This window comes from Podarcis filfolensis (genome assembly GCF_964270895.1).
Source record: "Podarcis filfolensis genome assembly, chromosome: 9".
Taxonomy (NCBI): Eukaryota; Metazoa; Chordata; class Lepidosauria; order Squamata; family Lacertidae; genus Podarcis; species Podarcis filfolensis.
In genome coordinates this window covers 59,006,076-59,023,151 of record NC_139610.1, presented here as the reverse complement: position 1 = coordinate 59,023,151, position 17,076 = coordinate 59,006,076, and the positions used below count along the sequence as shown (strand labels likewise).

The window sequence follows — 17,076 nt, the reverse complement described above, 5'->3', positions numbered from 1 at the left end:
CAGTGATCCAGCCCCTCCTCTTTGGCCTACCTCTGTCTCTGCCTCCCATCTGGGTTGATAGATGCTACAGTGGTGAACTGAACAATTCTGAGTACACATATGATGGTGGGAAGGTAATACTGGAAAAAGCTTGCCAATCTAGGTTACCTCTAGATTACATTTTTTTAAATGCTGTTGCTAATGCCATGCTCCTGCTGTAGAGTAGTGAAGAAGGGATAAAGGTAAAGAGACCCCTGACCGTTACGTCCAGTCGTGGCCAACTCTGGGGTTGCGGCGCTCATCTCGCTTTATTGGCCAAGGGAGCTGATGTACAGCTTCCGGGTCGTGTGGCCAGCATGAATAAGCTGCTTCTGGTGAACCAGAGCAGCACATGGAAACGCCGTTTACCTTCCCACCAGAGCGGTACCTATTTATCTATTTGCACTTTGAGGTGCTTTCGAACTGCTAGGTGGGCAGGAGCAGGGACCGAGCAACGGGAGCTCTCACCATCACAGGGATTCGAACCACCGACCTTCTGATCAGCAAGTCCTAGGCTCTGTGGTTTAACCCACAGTGCCACATGCGTGGTGAAGGGATGCTGGAGTCCAAATCTGAAACCTAACTTCGGGCTTGCATGTTTCTGTGCAGTCATAATTTGTTGGTCCCTGGAAAATCAGTACATTTACCTAACACAAATTTATCTACTAAGGTACAAAACAGAGTCAGTACCAGCACCAGTGGATAGTGTGTCATAGAAAAGATGATGAAGGGGAATTTCATACAATAGCATCATTGATTAGGAAATGGTAATTCTAGTACTCCCATGTTTCTGGCTGAGTAACACCAAACTGAAAGGTCAGGAAGCTTCCTTGAAGACATTGCATTAGCAAATTATGAAAATTATAAACATCTGAAATATCTGGCATTTTGTTTTTTTTTTATAATATATTTATTAAAGTTTTCAAATAAAACATATATCAAATAAGCACTTATCATTGTCCATTTAACATCTTTCAATTGTTACATGGGACTCCCCCACACCTCCCGCATACACTTACATCATTATTAAATTATTTTCAAGCAAATTATCATTTAACTCATCTTAATTAATAATCTTAATTTGGTTTGACATATAATTCGACTTTAAATCTATTTTAATGGTAGACAATTGTCTGCACTGGCATCCTATTCAGCACTCAGCCAGATTACAATATTTTTGTAAATAAGTCTTAAATTTCCTCCAGTCTTCTTCCATCCTTTCTTCTCCCTGGTCTCGAATTCTGCCGGTCATCTCAGCTAGTTGCATATATTGAAATATCTGGCATTTTGGATTACTTGTAACCTACCAATATCTGTGCTATTCTGAAGCTTCAATGTGTGCTACTTTTTTCCATTTAAGGTGCTTGTTTGTTTGTTTGCAAATGTAAAATGGGAAGTTTTGCTCTTCCAGTAAATATGACCACAAGGGACTTGCTGCCTTGTGTTTGTTCTTCATCCACTGAAGGCCTGGGCCTTTTCTTTTTCTTTTTTTTAAAAAGCTTGATTTAGAAGCTGCAAAGCCATGCTTTTAATAATGCTGCTTATGAGCCTCTCTGTTCTCAAATAGCCAGCAGAAAATATGTGAAGGAAGGAGAAGGGAAGCCTGAGAGACACTTAAAATGACAGCAATCTAAATGTCAAATATGATAAAGGGGGAAAACTGCATGGATACTTCATATTGAGTAGGAAAAGCCACATTCCATATTTTATGGCTATGATGTTACTGGAGAATTATAGTGGTGTTGTGAAATACAGCTACCCAGTGACAAGACAAATGGGATATACATTCTGCACCATGTATACTGCAAGAGTTTTTGAACATCTTTGTCTAGCATTTGGCATTATTGCTCATGCAGCCTGCAATTCTGGCAGATGCACTTAAGCTTCCTGACCAAAAACTTTCTATTTGCTATTGCCCTGTTGATTATGTGTTTAACCTCGGCTGACTTAAAACTGCATTGATGCAGTTATCTGATCATCTCACAACTGAAGAGTTTCTTCTAATCCTTAGCCTTAGTAAGGTTTTACAGACTATTTTGTGCATTCAGCAGATGTGTTTGGTCTGGCCATTGCTCCAAAGAAAATATCCCTAAAAGCATAAGAACTGTAGTTGTCCATGCTTTGGTAACTTTCAGGTGGTATTGCTGCAATGAGCTTCATGTGGGGCAGTCCTTGAGGTTGGTCTGGTAGCTTCAGCTAATGCAACATGTGCCGGGACAACTGTTCACTGTGGCAGGATATCGACACAATGTTATTCCAATGGTGAATGAAATGCACTAGCTGCTAATGAGCTACAAACTTGAAAAATGGTCTTAATCCTTATATACCCAATGGAGCCCTTTGCAGGCCTCTTGCAGAAACCATCATATCAGGAGATGTTTTCCACACAATATAGATATTGGGTCTTTGGAAAAATTAAAAGACAAAGTGCGAGATTGGCTTCATTACTATCAAATAAGAGAGGCCTATAATTTGGATAGAAAAATTGGCTTCCAGGTGGATAAATCGAAATTGGAAACAGAACTGTTAGAACCAAAAACTAAGATTTTGTCAAAGATGTATAACTTGCTGTTGAAATGGAACACGCAGGATGAAACGGTCAAATCAGCAATGATCAAATGGGCGCAGGATCTAGGTCATAATATTATGTTTGCTGATTGGGAGCAGTTGTGGACCACCGGTATGAAATTTACGGCATGTATTGCCTTAAAGGAGAACATTATGAAAATGATTTACAGGTGGTACATGACCCCAGTCAAGCTTGCTAAAATCTATCACCTGCCTGACAATAAATGTTGGAAATGTAAAGAAGCTGAGGGAACATTCTTTCACCTCTGGTGGACTTGCCCAAGAGTTAAGGCTTACTGGGAAATGATATATAATGAACTTAAGAAAGTACTTAAAAGTACCTTCCCCAAGAAACCAGAGGCCTTTCTCTTGGGCATAGTTGGCCAATGGGTGCCAAAGAAAGATAGAACATTCTTTATGTATGCAACAACAGCAGCAAGAATACTTTTAGCTAAATATTGGAAGATACAGGATCTACCCACCGTGGAGGAATGGCAGACGCAAGTGATAGACTACATGGAGATGGCTGAAATGACTGGCAGAATCCGTGACCAGGGAGAAGAATCGATGGAACAGGACTGGAAAAAGTTTAAGGACTATCTACAAAAATACTGTAAAATCTTTGAGTGTCAATAGGATGTGGGAAGTAAAAGTAACAGGGTTTGTGTGACCTTGGCCAAAGGTGTGTGAAAAGAAGAATCTAAGAAAAAAAAGGATAAGGGGTTATGAATAGAACAATATTATGTCATATTTTATAAGATGAGGTACGGATTAAAAAAAATGGAAAATGGGGACATAATAATTAGAATATAACATTAAGTATGGTTGAAACAAGGTTTTGAATTTGCTGAATCTGATTGGAGTAAAGTGGAACACAAAAAAGGGGGATGTGAGGAGGTCAAGACAGAGGGGCATGGAACTTTACAAATTTAAGAAAGAGTGTTTTTCTTTTTTCTGTTTTTTTATTTTTCTTCTTCCATTTTTTTCCTTTTTCTGTCATATATTGTTGTTTTTCTTGAGCTTTATGTATGGAAATGATACATTTTGAAATGATGAATTCTTTGTTTTCTAAAACTTTAATAAATATGTATTTTTTAAAAAAAGATATTGGGTCTTTGGTGATGTGGCACCATCCCTCTGGAATTAACCCCCTCCTGTTAAATACTGTCTTTTCAATGACTACTGAGGACCTTGATCTCTTAGATAGAGACTTTTCCCAGTCTGCATCTGTGTTAGAATTGTTTATAGATATTTTAATTGTTTTGTAATTTGTCTGCTGGCTGCCCTGGGCTCCTATGGGAGGAAAGGTAGGGTGTAAATTTAAATAACAACAACAACACTGTACCATCATGTAGTTCTGGCTAGGATGTCCTTAAACAAGATTCTTAAGAGTCAGGACTATCACAAAATTCAAAGCACAAACAAGACTGAGCTGCCAAGTAGCCTGCCAAGCTGGGTCTTCCTGTTTTAGGAAGTATTAACAGGGTGAGAGTGGAAGCAACTTGCTTGAGGTGATACAATGAAGACAGGAATTGGTGAAAGATGCAGCAAGGCTTCTTAGAGTGCCCCTAGCATGGTGGCAAACTATCAGGGCTCTGCTTCAGGCAGAAAAATGTCTTTGGCTACTATGCAAATCTGAGATGCTGAAGTCCATTTTAAGCAACAGGATTAGTTAATTGGCTGCAGCACAGAACTAGTTGGCACAAAATATGCACCGCTACAATAAATGCATTTTTAAAAAATGAATTTAAGTGTATCCAACATGCTGAAAGAAAGCAAACAGTCAGGAAGGAGAGATGATCAGGGGTTTCTCTCTCTCTTTTGATTAATTTATAATGATTGCAAAATAATCTATGCTTCCACATTGGTTTATCGAGTCGTCATCAAAGCTGCAAAAGCAGCTACATACATGGAGGGTCTGCTGGCTCGAAGTCCTATTGGAGAAGGTGAAAGGAAGTATGGGTCAGATAAGTGGTGAACTTTGCTTCATTAATGTCAGAGGGCAATGCGGAGCAAGCTAAAGCTGGGCAAATCTTGGAAGATAACTTGCCCAACCTCTCCAGTTGCACTTCTAGTAACAAGATGTTTTAACACTAGAGGTCAATACTCTGGAGGATACCCATGGAACACAGTCTGGTCTAATATACTCAGGCATACTTTTAAGCACTGCACTTTACAAGACTTATATTGATATTAACTTTCAACCTTTATTCAGCAAGTGGGTAGAAGATTCTTTTTGTTAAAATAATTGGGCCTCAAAGGACATATATTTCTAGTTATTCTCAATGGGAATTGGGATAACTAAGGCACACTCTCTCCAGAACTTCTGCATCGTCAGTCATAGCTGAAATAGAATATACAGCTCTGCTGCTGTATTGATCAGTGACAAAATACGCTCATTCTTTCATTCTCTATTTCTCCCTCTCTTTCTCTTTCAGATACACTCTGACACACACAGGAATATACACAAGCTACTGCACCAATTTCATCTGGCTTGGCCCTTGCAGTGCTTCTGAGTTCATGAACATGTAATCCTTTACAGCCCTTAGCGGATTTCTCTCTCTTTCTCTCTCCTTATCTCTTTACCTTTTACAATCCCAGATAAGTTGCTGTGCCAAGTACATTGAACATTATGCCTTTATTTCACATTCCTGGTCCTTCATCCCTGTAATCTCTGGCTAACACCTGCCTTTTAGGATAGAATGCATGATCAGATTTTGCCATTCACACATGCATTTTACTACTTGCTTGTCTTGTTTCCCTTGTCATTGCTTGCTATTGGCGGACTTAGAAGAAAATCTGGTTCAAAACTGGCATTTCAGAAGCAATTTAAGATGAGTTTTGCTTCCTGTTACTTGAGCGTTGATGCAGATATACCGACAGGAAGGAGAAATGTGAATTTAATCTTCTTTCACTGGTAAACACTTATGTGAGGTTAGACAGCTATTTACAAGCCGGTTTATTAAGAACTTAAGCATCATTGAGAAAAATAAATAAAACAGCATCTACAGGCACCCTAAAATGCTGCATAATCTTGATTTATTGCTTTGCTTTCAAATGTGGCACAGCCAAAAAGGCTGTTATGCACAGCACAGCACTGCTGAGTTATATTACATAGGCAAAACCTCTTGGATTTGGATCGAGAAGAGGGAAACTACTTGAATTTGCATAGAGGAACAGGATTTTTACACTCATTACTAACTGGGACCACCTGGGCCTGGCATCTAAATGCCAACATGGAATTAATATGTGTGCATTTGTGTATATCCATGCCTATCCGTCCAACTCTCTCTTCCTTTCTCTATGGCCTTATTTGCACATCATGGTAAACAAAACTATGTTTTACCAAAATTGCACAAACATGACAAGCTCCCAGAGAGGAACAGGCATGTGCTTTGCTCCTTTCCCCAGTCCTTCTAGCACAGCACCATATGGCATGTCATCCCAACCTGGATCATGGTTAACCATGATCTGTAACCATAGGACAAACCATAGCTATAGATTGTGGTTACAGAGGAAAGACTTCAGCCATGATCTGGGGTTCACACAGCATGCTATGCCAAACCTTGGCTGGGTTGTGTTGCTGTGCTAAAATGAGAACAGCAGGGGTTGTTAGCTCCTCTATGGAGCCAGAATATTTGCATGGTCCTGGTAAGCCAAAGCTTGGTCTGCTGTGATGGGCAAACCAGGCCTAGATATGTGTGCGTGCGTGTGTGCATGAATGAATAAGACAATTTCCTAACCATTGCAGTTGTGCTAATTTATCTAGCCTAGGTATTGGGTTTTCCCTGCACCAGTTTAACTTAAGTGATTGTCCCACTGCAACACCTCACTGCTTTCCTATTCTCAAATTGTGCACAGCACTGCACTGTTAAAAGTGCATTTTATATATATATATATAAACTGTGTGCAAATAAATGAGCTGAAACAAATAAAGCCCAATTCACATGAGACTTCTAAGGCATCTGGTGGAATTATTTTTTCTGAGTAATTAGGCCAAGTGCTGGTACAATTCCCTTATGAAAGAAATCACCTTCCTTGCTAGCCAGTTATTTTTCATTGCTGTCAGACAGCACTAAGCTCCACTTCTCTCTATCTTGTATGCGACCCAAAGTATATTGATTACTAATCTTTCAAAACAAGAGGAATCATATCATTGACACAAATATGTTTATGGCCCATGGGATGTTTTCTAAGTCTCTTAGATTTTTTCAAGATATTAAATGTGGTCAATGAAGTCAATGGGAGCCTTGAGCCCTATGCAGTTGTTATGTTGTGCATGCATTCATCATCCTGAATGGACGTGGAACGTAATGTCTGCCTGTGCATTCAGTCTCAAACTGCACACTTGAATCAAACCACATGTAATCCAGTACAGTAGTAATTTTTCCCAACGTGTGTGGGAAGAACTCAATTACTGTGGCAAGTTTCACACCATGGTGTGCCTAACCTCCATATGTTGATTGAACATGTGAGAGCGACCTCTTCAAATACATGTTCTGTACATGAGAAAACTGGGTATATAGATTTGCTTGACTCAAGTGTTTGTACATAGTCTGTTTGGCATAGACCAATAAATGAAGGTCAGACACATGAATGCCCAAGATTTATGCCATGATCACTATCCTGTTCACACACACACATATGCAGAAATGACATGTACACTAGGCTGATAAAAATCCACATTTTACATCAAGGAAATCCTTTTACATGATACTGTTTGCCTGATGCATATATGATGACTGCATATCTGCATTTTAATTCTACCAGATAAACCATAGAGATAAGGTTATAATAGGGTCAGCATTCTGTATCCTATTCTTCTTACTCATCAATACTTGTTGAGAGCTAACATTACCTGTATGTCATGGTGTGTCATGGTCTCAGATTTTAGGATTTCCCCTGCTGTCTGTTTTCACCACCAAGTTATGATGAAGCACAACTGAGGAGACGTTTTGTTTTTCCAGCAGTACAGTAAAGAGAGATTACTTATGCAATTATATTTTAAATAATTTATCCAACATAGCCATTAGTACATTTTCTCAAAACAATAACAACTCACCAGATGTTTCATCAACTCTTTCATCTACCACATGGTCTTTCTGGTGGACCCATTCACTGTTGCATTTGAAGTAGATCTGGGTGGCAGGGCTAGCTTTACAGTACAGGTTCACAGGTTTGTTCTTCACAATGTAGGCCTCTTCAGGCTCAATGAGGAAGTGAGGAAGTGGCTCTGGAGGATCCGAAGGGAAGGTTTCTGGGAGCTCATGAAAAAAGTCATCATCTGCAAGAAAAGAAGTTGGAAGGGAAACATTAACAAGCTGTTAAATAAAATTGAATCTGAACTTGAAAGCTGTTTTTCAGCTTTCACTACAAGAAGAAAATAGAGAAGGCAATCCTTACATGAATGATACATATTCTTAGAAGATTGCCCTATGAGTGTTTCGAATAAAAGATATAGCTGATTTTAAGACAGTTTTCGGGGGAATCATTATGACAAAACTGCAGCTATCCTTTCAAGCGGGCGCATTCAATTTTTCCCAACAGCAGGCTCTATTAACACACAGTTACAATACTGGTGACAATGAGATGTACCTGTTTAGATGGATTCGATGTGTACATCTGGAATACTTCTACATGTGGCCTCTTCCTTGCTGAGCAGCATTGATTTCTCAGAATCTTAATAATCTAAGTGTTTCTATAATAATGATAACAGGAGTACGATGGCTTTGCAGGGTTGTATTAAGTTGTTTAACATTGATCAAAACACTTATCTTTTTGCTGTATGGAGTAGCTGACTGACTTACAGGCAAAAGGGCATTTATGTGGTATGTTTGGGTTAATCTCTGTTCACCATCAAAGATCTCGTGGCTGAAGATTATATTCTTCTAACATATGAGGAATTAAATGCAAATTTTAATCTTAAACCATAGTCTAGGTGGCATTATATGCAAGATTGATGCCTACTGATTACAAATTTGGCCTAGCCGAATACTCAAAAACAATGATTTAATAGAAACTGAGAAGAATGAGACTGAGATCATGTGGGTTACTTATACACCTATGGAAGCCTACTGTGGGCCTTTCCTGAATCAACTGAGAATAATGCTGGTTATTATTTGGATATTATATATATTCGGAGCTGATGCGTAGAATTCAATGTAGCAAAAAGAATATTGTTCCATCAGTGCAATCATTTATGCTTCTCCCGACACACACTGTTCTGAACTTCCAAAATGGATTTGGGGGAGGTGGGGGATTACATGGGACAGGGAGTGTGATGGGACAGTTGAATCCAGCCCAAGCTAACTGGGCCAAGGGAAGCTGTCTTATACTGGGCCCATATTGCTCAGTATCATTTAATCTTTCCCGGTCCTATCTAGAAATTCTGAGGATTGAACCCAGGAACCTTCTGCATGCAAAACAGATTCCTGAATGATATCCTTCTTTATCCACTGAGGCTGCATCCATAAAACCCATCTCAGGTAATACAGGTGTAAAATCTCTTACAGAAGCCAAAATCATCCAATGAGAGCAATGAGACTAGTAGTAGGGTTTGTTTAACTTTGGCTGCAACCACAGTGAAGACAGTGTGCTATTTACAGTGGTACGTCGGGTTACAGACGCTTCAGGTTATAGACGCTTCAGGTTACAGACTCCACTAACCCAGAAATAGTACCTCGGGTTAAGAACTTTGCTTCAGGATGAGAACAGAAATCGTGCAGCAGTGGCGCAGTGGCAGCGGGAGGCCCCATTAGCTAAAGTGGTACCTCATGTTAAGAACAGTTTCAGGTTAAGAATGGACCTCCGGAACAAATTAAGTTCTTAACCAGAGGTACCACTGTACTGTTAATGAATCCTCTTTTCTGTATTTTGCTCCCAGGATAGCTCAGGATAGCCTGACTAGCATGGATAGGTAGGGTACCAGCATTGGATGGAGTCATAACTACAGGTAGGCTGCAGAGCGAGGGGCATCGATAAACATAGGATGAACATCTGTTACCCGTCACAATGACTACCACTCACCATGACTGGAATCCAGATTCAATTATGAACTCATAATTTCCTTGGGTTGCTTTGAGAATTATGCACAGGGATTGCAATTCGGAAGTGAGCTGACATCACAGACCCATTTCAATGAACCCAAGTAAGTTAACCATAATCCTCCTGCTCTGTGATCTCATAATCAACTTCAGCTTCTTACATCAGTATGGTAATTCCTTTCACTGAACTAAACTGCTGGGAATGAACTAATCTTCAGACAGCCTCATCATTCTCCTTTGTTAGAATCTTAAAACAACAACAACAACCATTCCATTCTTTAAAGGGGAAAATCACAGTGATTCACAGGGAAAAGCTCATCCCGCTGTCTTTAAACTGTAGCATCAATATGCAAGAGTATCCAAGATGCCCAAGACAAACAGTTCTCACAGTGGTAAAAGGATGAGGGAGCAGTAACTATTGACAGATCTATCAGTAAGAAGCTGACAGTCCTGAAGGCCTTATTCAATCTCCTCTTTTCTGCCTCTGAAGCAGTTATCGTTATAGGCAGTGACCGACGCCGGAGATGATCAATAAAAGCGCCACAGAATATCAAACTAGAAATACTGCAGAAGGTTAGCTCTCCCCTCCGTGTCAGTCTTCATGAAGATTAAATGTCAGTCAACTACCTTTCTTTACACTAGATATACCTATATTTTCCTGTGTCCAGAATTACAGAGGATATGAAAGACTCTTCCTCCAGCCACAGCTTTTGTAGACAGACAGATAAAGAAAGAACAATGACAGATGAAAGGGATTGGATAGATTGCTACCACGATATCTATCTCCATAGCTAGAGTTACACCATGTCTTTATTGGATGTAGGTAAATCAAGAGGGTTTGAGGTTTCATGGACCTCCGGAGCCTCTCAAACTGTATTAGAAGAATGCAAACCTTACCACAGTCATTTAAAAGCACAGTATTTAACTGTTTATGAAACACAAGTCAATAAAAAAAGTACTGTCATTTAAAACACTGTATTTAACTCTTTTTGCAATCAAATCATTAAAAAAAAATTCAAAAAGCAATAAATTCATTTTGCTGCATACAGTCACACCACTACTGGGAGTAGTATGGTAAAGAATTGGAAACGCCCCCCCCCCCCCCCGCAAGAACCGGTAAAAAAGCTGCAGAAAGGCTGAAACATCCCTGAAAAATTTAACCAGTCTGTAACAAAACTCTTTTTTCTTCCTACAAAATCCCTGAGGAAACACCAATTTGACCTCAACATTTTCCTTTAAGTGAACTAAGGTACCAGGGTCTGTTTACACATTGCCAAAAGTGTTATTGGAGTCCTAAACAACTTAGGCCAAGGATACTTTAAGAGGGCTGCCTGAGCCTTTATATCTCAGGAGTTCCCTGGGAAGTGGGTTCAAACAACTCTTGAAATTGTAGCTCTATGAGAGGGGAAAAGGTCCCCTAACAACTCTTAGAACCCTTGACAAACTACAACTCCCATGATTCCTTAGGGGAAATCTTACCATGTAAAGTTGTATAATATTGCTTTAAATGTATAGTGTGAATATGACCTAAATTAAGCCAAAGTTTGGTTTAGCATGTTGCTCAAACTGGGAATCATGGCTAAGCTCTCTCCTCAGTAAGCATGAGTCCACACATTCACAGCAGCTTGGTAAGTCAAGGTTGGTGAAGCATTTTGTGTGATCTAGCAAAATGAGTGAAAGGAGGTGTTTCAATGCTGATTAAAAATCAATATGATCATTATCAAATATGAACACTCTGCCTGATTTGTAGATTTTTGATTTGTTTTAGAAGCATATGGCGTAGTATCAATGGAGAAGTTACCATGGTTTAAACTGAAATGTGTGTGTGTTGCTGATTTTCAATTGCCTTATTTACATCTACCCCACCCTCTCTTTAGCCATTTTGTGCTTGCATCCCCAAATACTTTTCAAAGATGCAAGCAGAAAGAAGAAGATTGTGAATAAGACCTCACGTACACACATGCACAAAAACAAAGTATAAAGTGTAACCATTAGAGATGAGTCATTCCACACACCCCAATAGCCTCAGGGCACATCTTTTTCTTCTGGTCATTTAATTGCAAATCAGCAAAGAGACAGATGGAAACTAACAAAGCAGGCATATGTTTTATAATTAAACAAGTATTGCCTTGCTAATTCCTGGCGACTGCAAAAAAAGTATTGTTTTTCATTGACAGCTCCCAACACATCTACTGAAGATAATGTTCATAACCGTGTATCAAAGAGTAAACTAGAATTTCTCTGCTGTACTTAAAGTTCCAGATTTGTGATGTATAGATCTCTGACAAAGAGCCTTGTTTCAAATAAGGACCTTTCACTGACAACATATTGTACTTTGTTCTTGAGAGATCAAGTCTGCAATCCTTTACCCACTTTCCTGGGAGCAGGTCCTATTGAATTCAAGGGTGCTTACTTTTGCTGCCTGTGGACAAACACTGGCTCCCTCGGCCCGAAGCGAGATGAGCGCCTCACCCCACAGTCACCTTTGACTGGACTGAACCATCCAGGGGTCCTTTAGCTTACCTTACCTTGCCTACTTTTGAGTATACTTAGAAGTAGGATTGCACTATGAGAAAACAACCGCCCACACAGCATTGCTGAGAACAGAATGGCATTCATTTTACACATTTGCCTCAAAATGTTTTTCAGACAAGCACGTTCTCATTCATTTGCGGGGTTTACATTTTTCATTATTCACCAAGATAATAGCTGTGCAGAAGAGAATGCCTAATAATGGAACAATGATTGGATTTTTCTACACCCTATGAAAAAAGCACCCAAACAATCAGATGGCACATTCTCAGCTCCATCAGCATTCCAGGTCTCTAGCCTACACATCTGCTGCACACCGCTAAGGAGTAATAGGCACAGCCTTATCAGACTGATGGAATCAATGCGGGAAACTCGGTTTGTGCTTTTCTGGGTTCTCAGATGCGATTAGATCTCCTGAAGCAAGAGCACAAAACGTTATTTCCTTTTCTCCCAGGCAGACAAACTATGTCTTTACAAGTTCTGTTTCTGTATATACCTTAGATAAACAGCTATAACGGTGGGTGCGTGGGGGAGAGCAAATCACAACCTGGGCATGCTTAAGCACAGTTAAAATGTGCCCTCGTATCTCGCTGTTGCTGTGTGATAGCCTTGCTATAATCCACAAAATGTGGAGCATTAATTCAACTCAGCGGAATCAGAGCTAAGGCAGAAACCAGCTTTCCTTGTAAATGAAATGATAACTGGACAGTCTTTGTACATGAACAGGGGGCTTCTCCCTCAGCATTAACTACATCAGGACACATATACATCCGGGATTCACAAGAAGACTGCAGAGCAAAAGGAGTCTCTCCTTTTGGTCAGCAAGCACTGCGAAGATTAAAACTTACATTCTGGCATGCTTGAATGATTTCAGTTGGGCACTTCACTGTAACTGGATCAGCAAGTGGGAATAAGGCAGAGTAGAGAGAAAAAACAAACTGAAATCGCTTTACCACACTGGCACAGCCACTTCCGTTCTAGGAAGCACAACCCAAATGCTTTCCCAGGACTTCACTGACCACAATCTTCTTGGGGCTGAGCACTGAGTTCTTAAAAAGCACAAAGTAAATGCAGTAAGGCAATAAGGAGAATGCACCTAGCACAGTTTGCTTAGTTTCACGTGACCACAGTACAGGCCATCAAGGGAGTGGATTTTAGGGCACGGCTAATAGGGATAAATGCTATTGTTACATCTGAGGTACCTTTTGGATTTTCTGCCTCAGGCAACAAAGTATCTTGGGCCCTCTCTGGAATGCAGCCTCAGCCTGTTTCCAAAGCTCAGAATGTTAAGAATACTTTTAACGTTTCTAGTAAATCCATTTTCATTCTATCCAGTGTTCCAGAATGCCCTGGGTTATCCATTTACTAATCCATCACAGGCCTTATAGTAGACAGGGAAGAAAAGAGAGCAAACTCTAGACAAAAGAACCAAGGAGTCCAGTTGTTGCTATATTTAAAGACCCAACAGGAGCATTGTAGTCTAACATTTATGTACAAAGGAACACTAACAATAGAAAGTCAATGTAACTTACGCTGGTGTAATTTATGCTAGCAAAACCACCCTATTCCAAACTCGATTCAGGAGGAGTTCAACTCTCACCTCCTGTTTTTCTGGCCTTTTTCTGCTAAGTTGCAGGGTCATATGACCAAGCTGAAAGGGGGGTGGTATAGGTATAACTCTCTCCTTTCTCCATCCCACCATGTCCTTGGAATCTCCTAGCTCAGCCAGGGAAGCCAAAGATCCACCAACTCCAGGCTTTCTCATTCTGTGGATGTTGGGTTTGGATTGTGCTGTAAGCCAATTCTACATACTGATTCCCATTTCTAGGAGTTCCAGGCCTGCAATCTACTACATACGCCATAACCACCATGTTAAGTTTTTTTGTCATGGCATTTTAGTAAACAATAAAATAGACAGCAAAAAAAGGCAAACGTTAATGGTAAAAATAATAGTATGAATTCAGTACAATGAGCTTTTTTCATGTTCTGAGTATCTTATAATAGCTTTATAGTATAGTATTAGTCTAAATCAAAGTTATGATGACCTACTGGGTTATTTGAACTGAAAATTTTGGGCCTTAGTGTTTTTTTAATGCTGTACTTCAGTTCCTGAAAAGGTGAAAATCAGAATTGGTGGTACATGGGTTAAGAGGAAACTCAGCCTTGACTTTTGCCCAAACAAACATGTCCTTGATTTTTCAAAAGCAATATTGGAGCCCAATGCTTCTTTCCACTCTATTGGTCAGAAACAGCTAGCAGAAGTATTCATCATCATTCTCCAAAGCCATCACAGGACCTGTTCACGCACAATATTACTTCCCTTCTAGAAAATGTCACATTCATCCTTAATCTAGTGTACTAAAAACATGATCAACCTGGGCAAGAGACCTGGGGTTGCAGCGCTCATCTCGCTTTACTGGCCAAGGGAGCCGACAGTTTTTCTGGGTCATGTGGCCAGCATGACTAAGCTGCTTCTGGCGAACCAGAGCAGCACATGAAAACACCGTTTACCTTCCCGCTGGAGTGGTACCTATTTATCTACTTGCACATTGACGTGCTTTCGAACTGCTAGGTTGGCAGGAGCAGGGACCGAGTAACAGAAGCTCACCCCGTCACGGGGATTCGAACTGCCGACCTTCTGATCAACAAGCCCTAGGCTCTGTGGTTTAGACCATAGCACCAACCATGTCCCCTCAGCATTGTACTTGTGCATATTAAAATAAGTGACCCAGAGCATCACCTTGTAAAAATACTAGATGTCAGTGAAAGCAAGAACTTTAAATTGTCTACAGTGAGTGGCCCAAGTTATGTCTGACACATCATCTGGCTGTAATTGGTATTGTGCTCTAAGAATGAGAGCACAGTCCAGCCAAAGCTAAGCCCCCAAGGCTGCAGTCCTATAAATGTACCTGGAAGTGAGACCAATTCAACTCAGTGGGTCTTAATTCAGAGTAGACATTTGTAGGGTTGCATTGTCTCATCAGTCTCAGTGGACAAAAGCAAACCTCTGATGAGGTAAGTAATTTCTGCAAGATTGCACCAGTTTCATACCCTCCAACATTTTTTCCGATGAAAATAGGGACGTCCTAGTCCATCATCATCATTTATTTCCCACTTGACTGGGTTGCCTTAGCCACTCTGGACAACTCCCAACATATATAAACACATAATAGAACATTAAGCATCAGCACCCTAATTCAGTAAGGTGAGTGGATTCTTTATGGTGTCCCCATGGCTATGGAATCTCCTCTCATTGGACCAACAAATGCAGGCTTTTGGGAAGGCCCTGGAGATTTATTTTCCAACTGGCCTTCCAGGTGTGTGATGGCCTGTCTCAATGCTTTTTGTAAAATAAATGAACAAAAATGTACTGTTAAATATTCTAAAATGTTTTACATTTAGTACTACTGCATTCTTAAATGCTGTATTTTTTATTCTATTTTGACTGTAAGCCTCTTTGAATTGGCACATGTCCTGAGAAGGAGCCAAAAAATATTTTAAATACTTAATAATAATAATAATAATAATAATAATAATACAGGCGCCATACACCAATACATTTATTTCTCTATTGCCAGACTTGTCGCTACAGATCTAGAATAAATTCTCACCCATTCACATAATGTATCTTTTTCTAAATCTCAGGGATTAAATTATTATTACTTATACCATAATACATATGACTATTATCTTCCTGAGATCTAAAGCAAATTCTTCTCAAATGGAATTTACTTTGGGTTGGTTCAAGAGCAATTTAAAAGAAATAGCTGCCAAGGTAATTCCATTCGCTTTTGGATTCCATCGTTCAGTGAAATCTTTTGCAATACATTACAACAAAGGCAGCTGGAGTTAACTGCATGTTTGGGATTTGTGCTTAGTTTTTAAATGTTATGATTAAAGGGTTTTCTGGAAGAACAAATCCTGTTTTGTGTGAAATTAACAGCAGGTGCCACTTTGGACAGGCAACTTTATTAGGCAGGAGATAATGTCTTGTTTTTAGTGTGTTTCTTTCCAAAGGGACTATTACTCACTAGTGCTTAAAAAAATGCAACCCTCCCTTCTTACAACCAGCCAACTAAAGTAGGTAAATATGTATGGCAGCTCGTAAACTCTGTCACAGAAAATCATATTTCAAATATTAGTAAGTTCAACATATTCCTTACAGTTTTTATCCCACCCTTCAGGTATGGTCAGTTCAGGTGTATTATATTGTCCACAACTCCATTTTACCTGCAAAACAAAAGCTAAGAGATTGTGGCAGACTCGGTAAACTTTATGGCTGAGAAAGAACCCATGTCTCTCAACATTTCATTTCATTCAAGGTACAACATTTCATTCAAGCTCCTCTTCTGTCTTGCACAATGTTCTAAAACAATGTGTAATGCAACAAAGGGGCCAAGTTATTCACATGCACAAGAAAATTTAGGATTTAGGACATGTACATAAGTTAGCTCTTGTTTTTGGTGTGCATACCTACATAAGATCTTATTTTATTTTGTGAACCACCCTTAGACCTGCGGGTATAGGACAGTATATAAATCATCATCATCATCATCTTACAATCTTACTACATGAAGCTGCCGAAGGCTAAATCACACCATCATTCATTTTTCATCATTAGGGTGGGGCACATTAAAGCAGTTTCTCACACCAACATGTTGCCACCAATTACAAATTAGGTATAGCTGGCTAACCAAACTATTAAAAATGTTATGGACTAGTAGGGTTTTTTTTGGGGGGGGGCTTTCTGCAAAACTGGTGTAAATAAGACTATGGCAAATGCAAACTTCTGCAGATCTTACCTGCCTCATTACCTGAAAGCAATTGTTCCAGGTGACCAGGAACTGGGGTATTTACAAATCTCTCCTAGCTGCTGTGGCAGAAATTCAATAATTGGCTGCCAACATGGAGTTGG

The 17,076-nt window shown here is 39.8% G+C and overlaps 1 protein-coding gene across 3 annotated transcripts in view; it reads right to left on the bottom strand.

The window, feature by feature from the left end:
* UNC5C (unc-5 netrin receptor C) overlaps window positions 1-17,076 on the bottom strand; it is a 312,921-nt gene that overhangs the window by 119,144 nt on the left and 176,701 nt on the right. For all 3 annotated transcript variants that reach the window (XM_083571132.1, XM_083571131.1, XM_083571133.1), the window contains exon 2: window positions 7,649-7,870. In XM_083571132.1, coding sequence (XP_083427258.1) covers window positions 7,649-7,870 — 222 coding nt within the window. The remainder of the gene's footprint in view (window positions 1-7,648; window positions 7,871-17,076) is intronic.